Genomic DNA, 20062 nt, shown 5'->3' on the forward strand with positions numbered 1-20062 from the left:
GGTTTATTGAACATGACAATGAGTTCACTGTACTAAAATGGCCCCCACAGTCACCAGATCTCAGCCCAATAGAGCATCTTTGGGATGTGGTGGAACGGGAGCTTTGTGCCCTGGATGTGCATCACACAAATCTCCATCAACTGCATCAACTATCCTATCAATATGGGCCAACATTTCTAAAGCATGCTTTAAGCACCTTGTTGAATCAATGCCAGAACTAAGGCGGAATGGGGTCAAACACAGTATTAGTATGATGTTCAATCCTTTAGGTGTGTGTGTATACAGATGCTGATTGCAAGTTCCAATGATAACAAAAATATGCTCTAAGAAGTTTCTACCTTTCCCATTTTCTACCTTTTTTCTTGGTAATACAAACATTATGGATCATTCGGCAATTTGCATTATGGGAACGTTACCTTTGAATGCTCTCTGATAGTTAGTAACCATTAAAAAGCTTGGTAACACTTTATAATAACTGCACGCTATTAATCATTAGTTAAGCATGAGTAAACAGTTAATACATAATTTATAAAACATTAATAGACATTAATATGCAGTTTATAAATATAGCTATACATGCCTTTTTCTTGATTTATAAGCATATCTATAATGCGTTTAATGATTGTATTTTCATACTTTGTTAATTATCAATTAATAATTTCGAAATGAAGTATAACATTATTTGCAAACCATGTTGTTTAAGAGTTGTAATTCATTCATAAGACCACTTAGAAAGTGTAAGTAAATGTAGTAAATACAGGTAGTTATAAAGCATTTAGTAGTGGTCAGTTAACTATTTTTGTGAGCTAATCTAAAGTGAGGACTGTTCATGCTTTGTAAAGCTTTTATAAAGGTGATTTAAAGACTCGTCAATCTTCTAAACAATAAAATGTAACAAACACGCAGTGATACAGAACATAGAAATATTTAACAGCCTTTAAAAATGCTTTACAAGGCATGACTAGTCCTCACTTTAGATTAGGTCACAAAAATAGTTAACTGACCACTACTAAATGCTTTAGAACTACCCAAATTAATCCTTAATTACAGCATTAATACATGTTAATAAAGCATTTATTAACACATTAAGAAACCATCACTATATGTCTGAATAATAAGATGTATGAATGTACATTTAAATAGTTTATTAATCATTTACTTACTCGCTCTAAGTAATCGTATGAACCACGGACAACTCTTAAATAACTGGTTTATAAAAAATGCAATTCTTCATTTAGAAATGATAAATTGATAAAGGATGAAAATGCAATTATTAAACAAATTATAGATGCTTTTAAATCAAGAAGAAAGCATTTATAGCTGTATTTATGAACTGCTTATTAATGTCTACTAATGCTTTATGAATGATGAAGTAATGGTTTACTCATGCTTAACTAATGATTATTAGCGTGTAGTTATTAGTTAAGTGTTACCAAAAGCTTTAAACGAACGGCCAACTAAAATGTTTTAAAAATAATAATAACAATTCCATGAGCAATGTATAAATACTGTTTTTGTACTAACATTTAGATAGCATTATTATAGACCAGATACCTCTGAACAAACATTCCATTAAAGTTAGTGGCAGATTAATTTTACATAACTTTGAGAGAACCTTGCCAGAATGGTCCCTGTGATTCAGACAGAAATTATAGGCCAACACTCTACAATTTGGAATCACAATTAAAGTGATAGTTCAGTCAAAAATTCGATCATCATTTTCTCATCCTCATGTAAATTATAACCTATATGACTGACTTTCTTCTGCGCATTTTTTTTTTTTTTTAATTAGAATCTCAAAGGCATTTTGCAAAATAATACAACATGAAATGTGCTAGTGTGCTTAGTGACTGCTGGCTATCATTTAAACAGAACCAAAGCTGAAAACCTAAAACTTATAGAAAACCACAACAATGTTACTTTTTTCTGATTTGTAAACATGAGTTATTTCCTTCAGGATACACAAATCTAGTTTAAATTCACTCATTCAAACAAGGATTGAAACGCTCTGAAAATGTAGCACCTTTGACTGAGCAGCCACAACCCTTGTGGTTATGTACAAACATGTCACTTGAATTCCTTCTTTCTTGCCATTTATTAGCTCCTTTAGCTATCAGCCTCTTGTTGATGCTCTTGGCAACAGTACAGCAATCTGTCAAGCTGTTGTATGTGTAGTGGCATTGTGCATTTTTCACTATCCTAAGAGAGATAACATTGCAATTTCCCTCTTTTTACTCTAAGAAACTACATACGCCATTTACATTGGGTGCAGAGTTTGTGTTCTTAAAATTGGTTCCGAAAGGCAGTCACATTCACTCCCATGTCTACCTGGGTTTATCTTCAAATGTCGAAGAGATTAGCTTCAGGCCACACTGTCCACATTTGTTATTTCTTCATTAGGACACTTTTCACATGCCTCCCCGTCCACGACTATACGTGGGGCTCTAATGAAAACACTTAGATTTATTGGATTTTAAAGACTAGGCGGTAATTTCTGATGAGGATGCGTTTGATTTTTAATGGCACGGCTGATAGCCTTATTAAGGTGGATGACGATGATGATTTTGTGGCTTTGCCCAATTGACCTAGGGCAATTGCTCACCCCCTTTAGTTACTGCTGCTATGTCCAACAAGCCATGCTGCTCTCACACCACGCCATGGTTCTTACGCAGAGAAAAATACATTACGGTGCAAAGAGGACTCTAACAACGCACTGACAGACAAGACAGAGCAGGTTACTTGTAATATCATGAAACAAAGTCTTAACTTTTAAATGTAAACAATGTAAACAATAAATGTCGTTTTGTGGCTCTTTAATTTGTTGTGACAGATCGCTGTCGAGCCTCAGTTAAAGCTGCTCATGAACCAACCATTTATTCCTTTTAGTTAATGTACGGCAGCAAATAAACATGAATGAACGTAGCAAGGAATTTTGTTTCAACAGCGGAAAGACGTCAATACACACCATTTTTCAAGTTTAAATCCACCAACGTTAATCTTCTAACTCTTCTGACAGCTTTGTTGGATGCCAGATGGTGAATTAGTCAGATCGCCAGCCAATCAAACTCCCAGTCAGTCAGATCAATCAATCAATCAATCAATCAATCAATCAATCAATCAATCAGAAAGTCAATCAATCAGTCGGCCAAATCAATCACTCAGAAAGTAAGTCAGTCAATCAAAAAATCAGAAAGTCAATCAATCAGACAGTCAATCAATCAATCAGTCAGTCAGTCAGTCAAAAAATCAATCAATCAATCAATCAATCAATCAATCATACTTATAAGTACATACTTGTAATATATATAAATATATATATATGAAGAGTTCAGATGCAAAAGCCTCTAAGTGCCATTTGAAATTTTCTTCTAGAATGATCATTTTTATCAAGCTTGTATATTTAAGTTCAGTGATTTCACTTAAATGGCAATGATAATTACCTATTAATTGTTATTTAAGAGAAATTACTGAAGTTAAATATACAAGTTTGATAAAAATCATCATTCAAGAAGAAAATTTCAAATGGCATTTAGAGGCTTTTGCATCTGAACTCTTCATATATATATATATATATATATATATATATATTAGGGCTGTCAGAAATGTGTTATTAACGGTGCCACGGGAGGACGTTTTGTAACAATTACAAAATAACTATGCACACAACATTGCATCTGAACAATACCTGAACAATAGCACCAGCAACCTTCAACTGACCAGCACCTGAAGCTTAACTACTAGACCACAGCACCCCTCCCCTCCCTATTAAGAACAGAAACTTCAATAAGAAAGTCCACGGGGCAACATGCACAGAGTCCATTGTTTCTCACCATGTATTGGCATGTATACTCTGTAAATCATTGGCTAGGTTTAATTAAACTAATTCATCATCACAGAGTAATGTAATCAACATCCTATGAAATGGAGCCATCACTTCCTCCGCCGGGCTATGCCTTCCAATGCAACGCATGTTAATACATCACATTCAAAACCATTCACTGCTCAATAAAGTGTCCATACATCACACTAAAGCCCCTGCAGGAGAATCGGCACATTCACACTTCCATGCATTTTTAAACACTGCTATTCAGTCCCTTTCAAAATCTCGATGCATTCAGAAGGCTTTCTGTTTGGATCCATAGTAAAGCTGATAGAATTTATATACCCCAATCTTTTGATGTCTGTTGTTATGTAGATCACAGTACGGGCCCTATTCCAGGGGAAACACCTTAGTATTAATGTCATTCACATAAATAATGCATAGCTTCTTTTGAGAAACCGAGCCAAAAAGAAAAAATTGCAAAGGACATATTTTACTGCATTGTTTTCGAGTCTGCCAGTCCATTACTATGGGAATAAATGTACTGTACTCATGAACACAGAATAAACCTTCGTCTGTTCCCAACTCAATAAAATCACAGGGGAACACAGTTTTAATCTCTACATGGGGTGCAGAGATGCACAGATATACTAGAGAGGATCCACATACAGGAAATGATTCTGTGATATTAATAATTGTAAAAATACAATTCACATCCTGTCCTTTAAATAAAATGGCTACTGTTTGTTCTTTCCACCATGCTGTTATGCAGACTTGCCTTCAGGGGATGTTGGTCACCCAAACCGCTGAATGGATGATGAAATGCATGTTCTTTGGTGACTTTCGTTGCATACAATATGACTGTTGTCCAAATAAATTGTCTACCACTTCCTGCCATCTTAAAGATGTTGTTTGAACTTTTTTCAAAGTTAAAATGTTCACAAAGAAAGTCAAAGGGGTCAATATTTATTTATTTATATATATATATATATATATATATATATATATATATATATATATATATATATATAGGCTATTTTTGACATTTCCATTTAATTTTACTTTGGGTTGGGTTTTTTGGTGGTCCTAACAGATTCTGATGGTAATATCTGTCTTTTGGAGCCTGCTGTCCCAAAAGAACCCCATGCAGGGAGTTATAAGTACTAAATACACCAAAAATGACGACGAATATTATTATAAAGTTTACTCAAACAAATGCTCATCTTCACAGTATGATGGGGACACATGCACTGACATTTGTGCTTTTTTCAGTTGCTTATAAACATTAATGGTATAGGTGTAAGGTCTATTTAGCACAAACAGGGCTACCATAATATGTGAGCAACATGTATGTTAGTATTTTTGAGAGAATATTGTTTATGCATGATTATTGAAAAATCTAAAATTTAAAGGGTTAGTTCACCCAAAAATGAAAATTCTGTCAGTATTTACTCACCCTCATGTTGTTCCAAACCTCTATGTGTTTATTTGTTCTGCTGAACACAAAGGAAGATATTTGGAAGAATGTTTTAATCAAACAGATCTCATTTCCCATTGACTTCCAAAGTAGGAAAAAATACATACCATGGTAGTCAATGGGGAACGAGATCTGTTTGATTAAAACATTCTTCCAAATATCTTCCTTTGTGTTCAGCCAAACAAATAAACACATAGAGGTTTGGAACAACGTGAGGGTGAGTAAATGATAGAATTTTCATTTTTGGGTGAACTAACCCTTTAAAGTTTCAGATATAAGGCCACTAAACACATACTAATATGTGAGAATTGTACTGCACTGTTTTGGTTCTAATTGGGTGAAAACCCTTGGACTAGTTCACAAAAGTATGTTTTGGACAAAATTTGACATAGTAGAACATTTTCGCTGCCTAAATCGAAATTGGAGATATACATTTTGTCCATCTTGTGCCAAGGATCACAGTGGTGTAAAAATTCAAGTCAAATGGTCTAGGGGTCCTATTTTAATGATTTGAAACACAAGTATCAACTGCGAAGCACAAATAACTTTGTGGGCAGGTCTTGGGTGCTGTTGCTATTTTATCGGCGGGATAAATTAAGTTTAAAAGGGGTTGGTCTGAAAAAGCTTCATTTTTCATAGGTGTGGTTTGTGATTTGGGTAAATGTGTAAGCCAGATTTAGGCCTACATTTGTTTACTTCTTCATGGACACCACAATGACTTCCCTCATACGTTAATATGTTTCCTTGTAATAATGTATGATTTGCAAAAATAAAAACTGCTGCATCTGTGTTGATGAGAGAACCAAAGTGTATGCACTTTGTGCATCCACTACATTATGGCCCAAGCAGGCACACTTAAAATAGCATTGAACAACGTGCCACTGACTTAAGAATAGTTTTTTTTTTTTTTTTTTTTCTGGTCAGTGGCGTAATTGTTTTCTGGAACTGCAAAATAGCACTAGGGAATATTTCCACCGAAACGCTCCTCTTGTTTTGCACAGTGAGCGCAAGTTCATTTCCTAGTTTAGTTGTCAGTGGAAAAGGGAAAAACCCGCTTTGCACGGGTGCAAAATAGGAATGATAAATGCATCAGTGGACAAAGTCATTTGCGCCGGGTGCAAGATAGGGCCCTAGGATTTATGAGTGAATTAGTACTTTTGGTTGCTGTAGTGCCACCTATGGGCCAATCAGGGTCATATTTAAATAGATTCTCCTCTAATTAAGGCCTACCATCGTGCCAGGTTTCAATCTAGCACTTACGGTTTGGTTTGCATGATCAGTTTTACAAATCCTTATAATTACAATAGGGTTTTCAGCCCTTTGTGTCTGAACCCCTAATTAAGATAGGTTGATTTTTCAAACAAAATTGGGGGGAATAATCAGCGCTACCAGACTAGTGAAAAAAAAGGGCTGTTGTCTTCCCTTCGGCCAAATAAATTGGAAACCTTCAACACCCATAATGCACGGGGATAACACTAACCAGAGTCAAATACTTCCTTGTTTTAGTAGGAAATACTTCGTAGCAAACTTTTAGTTATAATGGTGTGGACTTGTATTGTTCCACAGTGTTTTAGGTCAAACAGAGGGCTTTTTTGGGGGGTTGTCAAGTGTTATCTGTCTGGCACCTTGTTTGCCGTGAGTGCGGTGAAACTCTTTCATATAGGTCAAACAGAGGGGAAAACTGAAAGAAACTGCCATTCTGTCCATTCTACCTGAACCAAAACGATGTCATGTACAAAGGTAAGAAAACTGTTGCCATGATGTTCCATTTTTACCATAATGCTGTTTAGACATAGTACAATACAATTTTCAGTTATAAACCTACCTATACAATAACTGTTCTGTTAATAACCCTCTGTCGATCTGACTGACTGTGGGTCGGGATACTCGCTCCAGATAATACGGAGAACGAGTAAACATTGTTCATTTACATATATGAATCAACAATGAAAGTCGGTGATACTAGATACTAGAGATTAGAAAGCTATCTGACATGCAGATACAGTAGCTCTGGCAAAGGCAATGTTGAGAAGGAAATGTACTAGCAATAGATGATCAGTTGAACATGTCTAGAATAATCTTATAAAGCACCTGTACTTTATTTCAAAGGCTTTTCAACTGCCACCAAATAGCATACAGCCACAAATGATTTACAAAGACGAGGTGTTAGTTTCATCATTACTGCGGAAGGTGAAGGTCCCTATGCTATTGTGCCTCACAGTAGACAATTTCTTCACTGAATGAAAACCATCTGTTTGCTCTCCTGCCTCTAAGCTTAGCTTATACCAACAGAGTTCTCTTCGAAAACAGCAGGGGGCTAATGTAGGCTTTAGTAGTTTGATGTCATCCAGAGGTATCGTGACAGCAAAGCTGTCAAGGTGTTGAAATATGCTCTTTTCACAAGGCTGCTGGTGACAAGCTAGTGATTTTGTCCCTAACAAAATAAGCGGAGGAGTGAAAGAGAAGATGGCAGTGAAAGTCAAAGATCTGTCAAGAAAAAAAAAGAGAATCTCTAACTATGGAAGCATAACAACTGCTGAGAAAAATTGTGCATTTCAAAATATAGTGTGATAAAATCTGTACTAACTCAATGTAACCAGACCTGTAACAGCATTAAAGGGGTGATGAACTGAAAAATGAAATTTTCCTTCAACTTTTAACATCTAAGAGGTCATCATAAGAATATCCTGTAAGTTTCAGAACTGAAAACGTCCTTGTTGGTCCAATAAAAGCTTTTATTGACACCAGCCTCAGCAAACGACTCGTTTTTAGAAGTGGGGAACTATGACGTCAAAGAGGATAAAACACCACCCCCGCAGAAGAAGATCAACGCCTACTTCAAAACGGCCGTTAGCCCCGCCCACCGATTCGTGGATTAAACGTATAGCTAAATAACATAGGCCTACCTCGAGATGACAAACCGGATCGAGCTACCTGACCGAGCAATACAAAATATTGTGCAGTGCCTGATTGTGGAAGAAGACAGTCGTTGCATAAGCTTTCTCTGGATTCCAATAGGAAATTAACATGCACTATTTTTAATGACGATCTAGCTGATATGGGTATGCCATTTTTTTTTTTTTTTCAAATCAATTAACAGCACTAAATAATAATACTGCATTGTAACCAGGGAATTCATAATTACTTAATTGTGGCATTTTGGTAAGAGATAATTAACTTTTATTTATATCATTTATATTAAAAAATATGGTAACACTTTAAAATAAGGTTCATTAGTTAACATTAGTAAATGCATTAACTAACATGAACTAACTAAGAGCAATGCATTAGTTACAGTGTTTATTAATCTTTGTTAATGTTAGTTAATACAAATACAGCTGTTCATTGTGCGTTCATGTTAGTTCACAGTCCATTAACTAATGTTAACTAATACAACCTTTGTTTTTAATAACGTATTAGTAAATGTTGGAATTAATATTAACTAAGATTAATAAATGCTGAAGAAGTATTGTTCACATATTGTACATGTTAACTAGTTAACTAATGTTAACTAATGAACCTTATTGTAAAGTGTTACCAAAAATACTTTAATGTTTTGCCCAGAACATTTAAAACACTGCATATAGAAATGACCCAGCTATGATTTTATGAGCTAAAATACATATGCACTGGACAAAACCTTCACATCTGACTACCTCTCAATTTAGAAAATAAAATCAAGTCTCAGCCTCATTTAAGCTGTACCCAACTCTGCATGCTTCACACACAGACAGTGAAGAAAGCTTTGCCTTTGTTTGGTCTGTCTGTTTGTTTGCTGCCCCCAAGCAGATGGCATCATCCACAGGAAGTGAATCAGCTTGGCTTTCACAGCACAGAGGCTCCCACTAAATTAAAAGGATCATCTCCAAAGCTCCCTGCTTACATGCCAAACCCCCTGGATGTCTGGAGTTATGATATATATGCTATACACACACTCACACGCATATATTTCATCTATTTTGATAGCCACAATAAGGTGATGAAAACATAGTTTACTCTTTAATCACATACCACTTGCCGCTATTGGAGTTCTGTTGCCTGTCACAATTTTAACGACATATATTTGGATTCAAAATTGGTAGGGGCATTTTAAAATCAGCCAGTATGGAAGCATATCAACACAGAAACTATATCATTGTATGTCCATATATGTGGGCTGTAACTGTATATAACAACTGAGAAAATGCATAATCAAATTCCCTTTCATTTTAAACTGTTTTAATTTAGCTCTTGGCTTTATTGTAAAAAATATCAGCAGCTTGTGCTCTGAACTTAAACAGCATTCTGCTCATGTCCAGATGACAAATTGTCCCAAACTATTACACAACACAAAAACCAAAGTCCAGGGCTGATGTATTGTTATAATTTATGTGAGAGATGCTTCTATCTAATGCAATGCCAGTGTATTTTCTTTCTTTTTTTTTAAAACATACTGCACATGCCCTCATAAAACACAGAGCTCAAAAGATGTTAATCACTTTAAATGTCATCTGATGATCTCATAAACGTCCCCCGCACAGTCTATTTTGCTAGCATTTCAGCCTGGGAATTGAGGTAAATATTGCATAAGAATGCCTGTCCCTCAGCTCAATAACAAGATGCTATGCTACATTACCTCTCAAACCTCCTTTCTGCAGGTGTCAGTTCTCCTGGGAATGGGCACATTAGTCTCCATTTATTTCAGTATGAGAGGGGCCATAAGAAACTGCCCTGAGAGGTGTGCTCATAAAATCCATATGCATTTCTATGCATCTTAGATGGGAAGCGACAACAAGCAATTTTTGCAAGACCGCCCTTTAATTCTACGCAAACCCCTGTCCAATTTTGCTTTATTGTGAGATATGCTCTTTAGCTTTGGGGGCAATCCTTTTCAGTGCAAAGAAAGACCGTTAGATGTCGTAAAAAACTGAATGCTGTATTTTAATCAAAGCCTAAAATGACATGCATAAGTACATATTTTGTAATATTTACAATGCCATTCAAATGATCATTTTTTGATGTTCGTATAGTTGTATATTGTTTATTTTAATTTTACTGAATATACATTAATGTGGAAAGGACAGTGAAACATTCAGCAAAATGTTAACAACTTCAGCTCTGGTTAAACGTTTGTCTACAGAATATGTTTCTTTTTTTTTTTAGAAGAAAATATATTAAAGTGTTGATTTTGTTTTTAGGGTCTATTAGAATAGGTTTTTATGCTTGAATGTAAAACAAACAAACAAACAAACAAGCAAAAAAACAAAAAAAAAACAAACATAATATTTCATATATTTTACATTTTGCAGCACTTCTATTCCCAGGCTGTCAGTAACATTTTTGACCAAAAATGACCAAAAATTTACCAAATGACCAAAAATTTGGGTTAGAAAAGGGGTACCCCAGGTATAATATCTCGGTTTTTGAAATCCGGGATATGAGCATATTCAGGTTTTTGTCGGTGTTTACATGGCCGTTCGTGACCGGGTTATTGCTAATATCCTGGTTTTGAACAGGTTATTGGCTGCATGTAAACACAGTAACTGATGCCCCTCTTTCAGAAAAGCACAATGTGTTCTGGGGTGCGTTCCCCGAAAGCATCGTTAGCCAACTATGTTCGCAAGTTCCGTCGTTATCAGCATAGTTCAACGAGTCGGTGTTTCCCGAAACCATCGTTCCTCCAAGGAACATTCGCAAACAGCATCGCAAAGATGTGTGGTTTGAACGACAGATTAGAGGCATTGTTTCTATATTGCATGACATTTGGACGTAATAAATCCTTATCTTGAGCAAAATAAACAAGCTGACATTCAGTACAACCGGTGCCTTTTATTTACAAGACATACAAATTTAATTTACGTCTTTTAGTTTGTCAAAAGGTTTTAAGTAACGTGTTTGAAGAATGCGCATGTGCAAATGTGCTCTACTATGTAAGAACGAGCCAAATATTGAGTCTGGTAATAAAGCAAAATAACTGAGAACAAGTAGAAATAGTCCTCAGATTTTATATTTATATAAAATATATTTATATTTTATATTATAACAGATATAGTGTTAATTGAATCTCAAACAGTTTCATTAAAAGCAGTTATTACTCTACCGCGTGCAAAACCAACGTGGTTGAACGATACTTTGCGACAGTGGGTTTTGGGAAACAGTCGTGACTAGCTAGTTGATTTTTCCAACGATGCATCGTACTATGGTAGTGAAGCAGCGAACTACGTCGTTGTATGTGAAACGCACTCATGATTGGTCGACTGGACCAGTGTGTTGTGATTGTTCAACCACTTCGAGCGTGTTTCAGAAATGTCAAGCCCCTTACAATAACCACAAGTTTCCACACTACTAACACAACCATGCCTCACTTTTTTTTGGTGTATGCCTTGGGGCGGGAATGATTTAATTTAATTAATGATAGAGGGATATTGTGATACGTTCCTGGAAGAAAACTCAAGGCTACAATCAAGGTGTTTCAGGGAGATCAGAAAACATTCTAAACATTACTAAAATATATTAATGGGGAAAAAACTGGTATTTCTTGTGTCCCAAGTAAATACATTGTGCATAGAGCTTCTTGTTAAAGTTTAACCCAGGTACTATGAAGTAGAGTTGATCAAAGATGGATTTAAGGGCCAGTAATGTATACTTAACTTGACAGATGTCTACAGAAAACAGCTGTCATCTTTTCAAAAACAAGAACATCATGTGCTCACCTTGTGTGCTCATTCCTTTCTGAGTGTTGTGAGTTAATGCTTCGCCCAGAACAAGAATGAGAACAAAACAAAAATCAATCTCTCTTACTCTCTCTGTTCAATTCAAACTTCAGGGAGGGGTGGAGTTGGGGGGAATAGTAGCACAATTTGTCACTGAAGCATGTCTTTGTATTTCCTGATGAAGAACATAGCACTCAAGACAAAAGGCAAGAACATATGGAACAGTCAAGAGAACTGAAATGACCCATATCTTTTCGTTAAAATCCCCAAAAGCTGTTCTTCAGTGAGCTTTCAATCTTTCAGCAATACAGAGATTATTTAGGCCGTATGGTCATTCTACTCATACCTCATGTCAAAACTTTCACTCCACATACTCCACTGACCAATATAATTAGCAGCAAAATGTGCCTCGAACGCTCCAAGACTGTCATTGCAATACGTTTTTCTTCATTACAGGGAAGTGGGCTGTCTCCCAGTCCCCTGATAACCCAAGATGTCGAGCTGGTCCCATAGGGAAGCTGGATGGCCAGCCTATCCAGGTTCCCGCTGGCCATGTGGCACTGAAAACGTGCAGCTGCCCTTCCCTGGAGGCCCTGGGAATGTGGTGATTACATTTCTCTGTGGTGGCAGAACTTGGACAGGCCAAAACTAGAAATATGCAGAGCCCAGAAACTGGAATAGCAACATAAATAACTGTAAAATGAAAACCAAGGACTTAATATCAGGTAGATCGGCTCAGAAATTGAAAATGGTCTAGGTTAATCTTATTATAAAACTAAGAGGATTAAGAGTTGAACATAATGATAGACGCTTCTACCGTATGACTATATCATTAGATTCAGTTTTATGAGAACAAGTAGACAGTCATTTTAGTTCTTCTCAGGCAAGTATAATTTGAAGAATATTAGAACCGACAAAGTATAATACAAACAGTCCCACTGTAAGGGATACATTAGTTAGAGCTGTACTTGACAATTAAAATAGTTTTCATAAATTTTGAAGCAATAGGATGCTTGAAAATTCCAAACTCATTTGAAGATTATAATTAGCCAATGAAGAAGAATGCCAGCTTTGTCTCAGAACGAAGACTTTAAATAAATGTAGTCCTTTCTATGAAGAGTCAGAACTAATGAAATGTCTTAGCATAAAAAGGATGAGGATGAATTAAAGCGGTCAAAAGAGAAAGTGGGGAAAGCTGTGCCACTTTTTTTATTATTACGTTAACCCTCTAAGACCGTCGGGAGCTTCGGCGCTCTGGTTTGCGTGTGTCTATTTACGAGCCTATGGAAACTGAGACCAAATGGCTAGCTCAATCATTATTTTTGCATACAAAACCAGAGATGTTACATGTTCAGATCAAGCCTCCAACATGCTTATGTTGCGTTGTTTTCAACCTCTAATGAGTCTGTACAAATTGCGTAATATGCGTTTACAAAAAAAAAAAAAAAAAAAAATGCATTGCACGTCTTTGCACACGTTCTGTAGATCTGCGATTGATAGTTACGTCTTCCGATGGCTCATTGACGGATCCATGGACGGATCATGGTCTGTGCACTATGACCTCAGCATGTGTCGCATGTTGTGGCGTCAAACGCTGTGTCATTTTACCATGTGTTTGACTCCCATTTGCTATATGTTCCTTCTTATCGTTATTGTTTTTTTTTTACCAGTGCTTCATTCTATCATTTCTTTCTCGTTTATACACTTACAAATACAAGGACATTTACACACACACACACGCGCAACGTTATGTCTAAACGAAAGTACACAGATGCTGAGGTTTTGGAAATACTAATTGCATCCTATGACGCTGAACTCTCCGTCTGCTCATCGGCTTTATTTATTTATTTTATATTTATTTTATTATTAATTGTTCTGACAGGGTTTATTTATTTTATATTTTAACCAATTCAAGGTTCAATCAATATTCAAAGCAAAATGTCATCTGTTTGACCACAAATGTAATTGAATATTTTACATGGAATTTTTACCCCCTTTTTTTGAATGAGTGTAAAAATTTGTTTATCTTAAAAACTAATTTATGTAAAAAGTTCAAATCAATTCGATATAGTTTTAAATTGTTTTATACACGTTTTTTTGCATTTACAAGTTTGAGGTTGACATTTATCCATTTTTTGTATTGAATAAAATATGTAGAATTACATTTGTTATTGTTTTTCTTTTTGTTTATTGCACTTTTGAGATATTTATCTAGTTACTATTGATTTATTACAAACATAGCCTTCAAATTGGGAGAGTAAATATTATTTTGATGTATGGCATGTGAAAATGCTCAAAAGAATGACAGCACAGCATGTACAAATAAAAAGATATACTCTGGTGGAATTGTTTCTATGGCAAGTCATAAAGGGTTAACCTCCAGTCAAGGAGAAAGATAGAGGTGAAATTAATGCATCAAATTATGTATCAGGATATCCACTATCAAATCAGATTAGAAGAAAGTGAAAACAAAAACTATCAAATATGAATAAATAAATAAAAAATCCAGTGAAAAACATATTAAAACATAATTGCGACTTCTTATCTCACAATTCTGACTGTGCAAATCAGAATTTCAAGACATAAACTCACAGTTGTGAGAAAAAAGGTCAGAATTATAAGTTATAAAGTCAGAATTAAAATAAAAAATATTCCAGAACTAAGATTTTATTATACCACATTCCAACCATCAAGTCTACATCAAAATATGAAGTATTTGAAAATGAAATATCAACTACTATGTCCTAGTAGTTGATCAGACTTTTATGTGGCTGATTCATGTAGGAACCACATTGTTAATTGTTTTGTTTGAAAGGTGGATTTTACTTTGCCAGTGCTCCCTCGGACCTTTGGAAGATATATTGGCTACGACTCCCCCCCCCCCACCCCCCCCCCCCCCCCAAAAAAAAAAAAAAAAAAAAAGTGTATTTCCAAAATATCTCCTGCATTTAGATGCAAAGCTTATTATAAACATTAGTTGAAGCAGATGGTACATTACCCCACAGTTAATAATTTGGTAACTTAGTTTGTTCGATCATTAATGGATAATCTTTACCAAAACAATTTACCTTGACTTTTTCTTATGCGCGTGTTTCAATCCTTGGCAACTGTATAAGATTGGCTGTTCTAAATACAGAGATGGATCCATGCATAAATAAATGACTTGACAAAAATTGTGCATAGATTTCTGGATTAAGATTGCGCGGTTTACTCACTGATTTTACCCCACTATCGTAAGCAACACGGTAACCTCAGGGTGCCCGATATGCACAAACAAACGCATGAATAAAATTACCCATGTCAGTGGAGTGCTGTTAGTACACTCTTGCGATAGTAGTCTGTGCTGGCTTCTAAAACACATTAAATTCCACTGCACATTTTGTTGTGCAATGCATATTGTAATGACTTTCCTATCGAAACATAATCTATGGTAATGAGCACCACAAAATCCCCACGATAAATTCATGGGGATTAAAAAAAAAAGCATTATAAATAAAACAGAGTGAACATGATTAATCTAAATGATAATAGAATACCAGTGGTGAGAATAGTTGACTCACTGTCCCTGGTTATAAATTAAGCTCTTCTGGAAATGCCCTGCACAAACAGGAAGCAATCGGGCACACGGCTTTAGCATAAACTGATCAATCTTTTCGTGAATCAAATTAAATATTAAAATCAGGACACTTTCATTCCCCTAAAATGCCTAGCTATCATTCTTTGCACTTTGCATGTGAAGAGCAATCTGGAATTAAACAAGCCAAGGAACATAATCATGTGAAGAGTAATGCTGATTTTTGGCAAATGGACATATGGGAATGTAGAGATGCCTTGTGGATTGGTGTAATGGTTACTTACATTTGTCCAGAACTTCATCAGAACCATCTGGGCAGTCTGGTTCCCCATCACAAAGCCAGTTATCGGACACACAGGTCAGCTGGTCTCCGCACAGAAACTCTCCAACGTCACACAAAATGGCCTCTAATGAGAGAAGGGGGGTGGAGACAGAAATGGAGTATGGAATGAGGTGCGATACAGTCATTAAATGTCTGAATTACATGATTGTTTAATATATATAATGATTAGTAAGTACATGTGAAATGCATGAAGTCATACAATGATTCAGTATAGTGACATGAATGCAATGACAATTAATAGAATAATCCTGCCAAATAATAAAAAAAATATTCAGCTGACAGTCACTCCTCGTGTTTTCTGGATAAGCCAGGGGAAAGCACAATTTTATACATAAACCTCTATCATCATTATATAATAATGTGTGTGAAGTAAACTTTATAAATGAATTGAGTGCAAATCAAATAGCCGCGTTGCCATCTTCGCGATTCTCTCAGAAATGAAAGCTTGGCAAGAGTAGCCCAATATCAACTAAAATACTACATCATACACATTCTAATATTTTATATATGTATATTTAAATTATTTAAACCTTGTAGCCTACAATATGATAGCCTACACAAATTAATGAAATAGGCACAATCGCAAAATCAAACCAGCCTACCCTATCTCACGACCAATTCGTGCGATTTCGACGAATGATTAAAAAGTGTCTAATTCGTACTAATTCGTACGACCTCACGCATACGAATTCCTACGATTTGTCTAAACCCACGTGATGGCTAGGTTTAGTGGCGGGGTAAGGGGTAGGTCATTTGTACGAATTCATACGAATTGGCCAATTTGTAAAATATGTACGATTTAGCAAAATCGTACTAATTCGTACGAATTAGCCCCTTTTTAATCATTCGTCAAATTCGTACGACTTGGTCGTGAGATCGGGTTGAACCAGCTCTCTGTCAAGAGTAATAATCTAAGATACTGAATACACATCTTCTACTACGTTATGTCTATTTAAATGTTTTGAACCATATGATAGGCAACACAATTTTTCTCTCTCAGTATGTAGCTCCTTCATTTTATCATTTGTTCAGATTTGCATTTGAATTTCTTTCTGCTTCTGAACACAAAAGAAGACATTTTTAAGAATATGGGTAATCAAACAGTTGACGCTTGAGGGTAGCAATTGACTTCCATAGTATGTGGGGTGGGGGTGGGGGGGGAGTCAATAGTGCCCATCAACTGTTTGGTTACTGACATTTTGTGTGTGTGTTCAACAGAAGAAATAAATTCATACAGGTTCGGAACAACTTGAGGGTGAGTAAATGATGACAGAATTTTCAGGACATTTTTGGGAAAACTATCCCTTTCAGTTTTTAAAAGCAACTGTTCACCAAAAGAACATTTTTCTCCATTCTCGTTTGTTATGAGTACAGCCTTGCAGTGATGCCCAACAATAAGAAAAAATATGACAATTTGTCAGATCATCAAGATTCAGGTATGACTCAAATGGGCTTTGCATTTCACTTCTAAATCCCTGAATATCCAAACTTCATAATTTATAAACATATCAATATGATTATTATCCAAAATCTTCCAATTCCAATTCCAGTTCCAAAATGTTGAGGCAGGAATGCACGCAATAATTCCATGCATCACTCACTACTCTCTGTCCTTGCTATGGACCAGCACCACATTACTACACACACACACAATACCCGCTGAGCAAATTCACTATCAAGGGACAGAATTATAAATGTCAAACGGTTTCATCTTGCTCCCGGTTTCCCCCTCTCTGTCTTTCTCAAACTCTCTATCTCTTTCAAGCTGCAAGCCTCAAAATTAGGCCATGACCTACTGTATATGGACAGATGCTCGCACTTCACCTCTATGTTTAGTGCTGATAGTGGTCCATTTTGGAGCTTAGATAGAATGGTTCCCATTTCCACATACTATGACAGATGTCCACTGCTAAATGCCAACGATTAATGATAAATAGTGTATACGTGACCTAGTGCTGTGATAAATAGTGAATAGTGTATACCTCTGCATGAATAATATCTTGTTCACACTGTGGGAAAAAAAAAAAAAAAAAAAAAAAAAAAGATTTTCCTCAGTTTTTTTTGTCTACCTTTAAAAATATCTAAAGATTCTTAAATCTTTCTTGACACATTTACTTGAGAAGCAAAATCACGCAAGATATTAAATCTTGTTTTAGTATTTTTTTTTTTTTACTTAATTCTTAATATATATATATATATATATATATATATATATATATATTGTATTTATTTATTTATTTATTTTTTTTTTAAATCTGACAGTGGGGTTATAAAGAAATAAACTTTAATTTAAAGGGCCAGTTTGGCAGACTGTTTGAAACAAAGTCACTTAATTTGAATATATTTTTACAGAACACAAAAAAATGAAATACTAATATATAGCACAATAAATCAACAGTGAAGTATTTAGCTTTTAAAGAAACTAAAAAAAAAAAAAAAAAAAAAAATCAATGCATGCCATGGAGTGGATGTATTTGTATTGGAAAATGTGTCATTTACTCATCTTCATGTTGTTTAAAAATGGCTTAGTGATGTTTTTGTTAAAATAATAGAAATCAAAGGGGTTTGATGGTGATTGGACCCCAACATTCTTGTGTTCTACAGTCATACAGCTTTGAATGACATGAGGGGTGAGTAAATGATGCCGGAATTGAACTATTTTTTAATGTCTCACTTACAAATAGAAACTAAACATGTCCTATTGAACATGCATATGTGTTTTAAATTGGTGTTTTGTTAGAAATATACAGACCTACATCTCAAGATTTCACAAGTTCATCGCACATAATTTTAAAAACGCCCAAAAAATGGTTGCACGTCTTACAATAAGAGGCACTGCTGCACCACTCTCCAGCACGACTGAAGATTAGTTCTATGGGGAAGAATGGATCTAGCAAATTGTTCAAGAGGTGGGTTCTTCCACAATTGATTCAGTTTCTTTAGAGGCACAGTTGCTCTGAAACTCGGCTGGTAATCTGGCCTGATTCAATTTATTGGCAGCTGCACATCAGTCAAAAAGCAATTACAGGGAATATGATGATGGCTGCCCTCTGTCCTTCATTCTTACTAACAAAAATAACAGCAATTCTTCGGCCCCCAATGAATAGTGACGGTGATTTGATTGTTGTAGTTGCTTTAAAACGATGTGTCCATACTTTCGGATGAGTGGTTATTGAAACGGATTTCAAGCCAAACGTATTGCCTAGTATAGTATGCCTGGCTTCATATTTTGCAGTAAAATGTTGACTGACAGTTAAACAAAAAAAAGTTCACCTGAATCAAGTTCAACTGGAGGAAAAATAGCCAATTGAAAGAAAACGTTTTGCTACACAGTCAGGTCTCTCGATAGAAGATTTCCCAAGTCCAGTTTGAAGTGAAGGCACCTTTGCAGCTGAATTGGTTACCATTAAAAAAAAAACTTTTAGCTAAGGATAGTTTATTTTGCAAGCAGCAGAACCCCAGAGTGGCATCTGTCCCCTGATGTGTACCTGCTTTCATGTTGGGATGCCCTTTAAAGCTCAGCCCAATTTGAATTATTGGAATGACCAGTGACCACTTTACCTTGTCTCTTACCTCAAGAGGCCTTCACTTCTTGACTCAAGTGTTTGATGCTTCCAAAGTTCTGTTTCAATAGATTCTCCTCAGACAGTTCAAAACGCACAGACAAAAAAAAAAAAAACTGCAAGAAAACACTTCAAGCCTGTCAAGGAATAAAATCTTGCATCATTTGTTTTCGGAGGCAAAAACTGAATTTACATCTGAAAGCAGCAAATGCTACACTGAACTGCTAAATGCTGCGGCCATTCGGAGATGATTTGAAGACATGAGGGAGGAAGATAAAAATAACAATGGAGCAAAATCACCCCAACTCTTTGATGAGGTAGCGGTAAAGCCATTACCATAACAGTAGGAAATGTTCAGTGGAGCCTGCCCTGGACTGGCATTCTATTACGAGCTTCATTTCTGACACAAGCTGCCACCTCGATGAGAAGAGAACTTTGGCTCATTAAAGCTCCTCAGTCTTTGTGTTCCGCCAGCTTTCAATACGCAAAACTGTGACAGGGAGCCGGTGAACAGAAGAGATGGCCTTCAGAACTGTGGATGGATGCTCTCCCAAACTTGTTTGATAATGAGAACAGTTGCCTGATGCCACATG

At 35.8% G+C, this 20062-nt stretch overlaps 1 protein-coding gene across 5 annotated transcripts in view; it reads right to left on the reverse strand.

The window, feature by feature from the left end:
* The window catches only part of lrp1bb (low density lipoprotein receptor-related protein 1Bb), a 345314-nt gene that overhangs the window by 225675 nt on the left and 99577 nt on the right, over positions 1-20062 (reverse strand). For 4 of the 5 annotated variants that reach the window (XR_016169265.1, XM_089133134.1, XM_089133133.1 and 1 more), the window contains exon 2: positions 15848-15970. The exons of the other annotated variant lie outside the window; for it this stretch is intronic. Coding sequence is in view for 3 of the 4 variants with exons in the window: in XM_089133134.1 (XP_088989260.1) it covers positions 15848-15970 (123 nt within the window). In the remaining variant the exon portion in view is untranslated. The remainder of the gene's footprint in view (positions 1-15847; positions 15971-20062) is intronic. 5 annotated transcript variants of the gene reach the window in all.

This window comes from Pimephales promelas, chromosome 7 (assembly GCF_988280905.1).
Source record: "Pimephales promelas chromosome 7, fPimPro1.hap1.1, whole genome shotgun sequence".
NCBI lineage: Eukaryota > Metazoa > Chordata > Actinopteri > Cypriniformes > Leuciscidae > Pimephales > Pimephales promelas.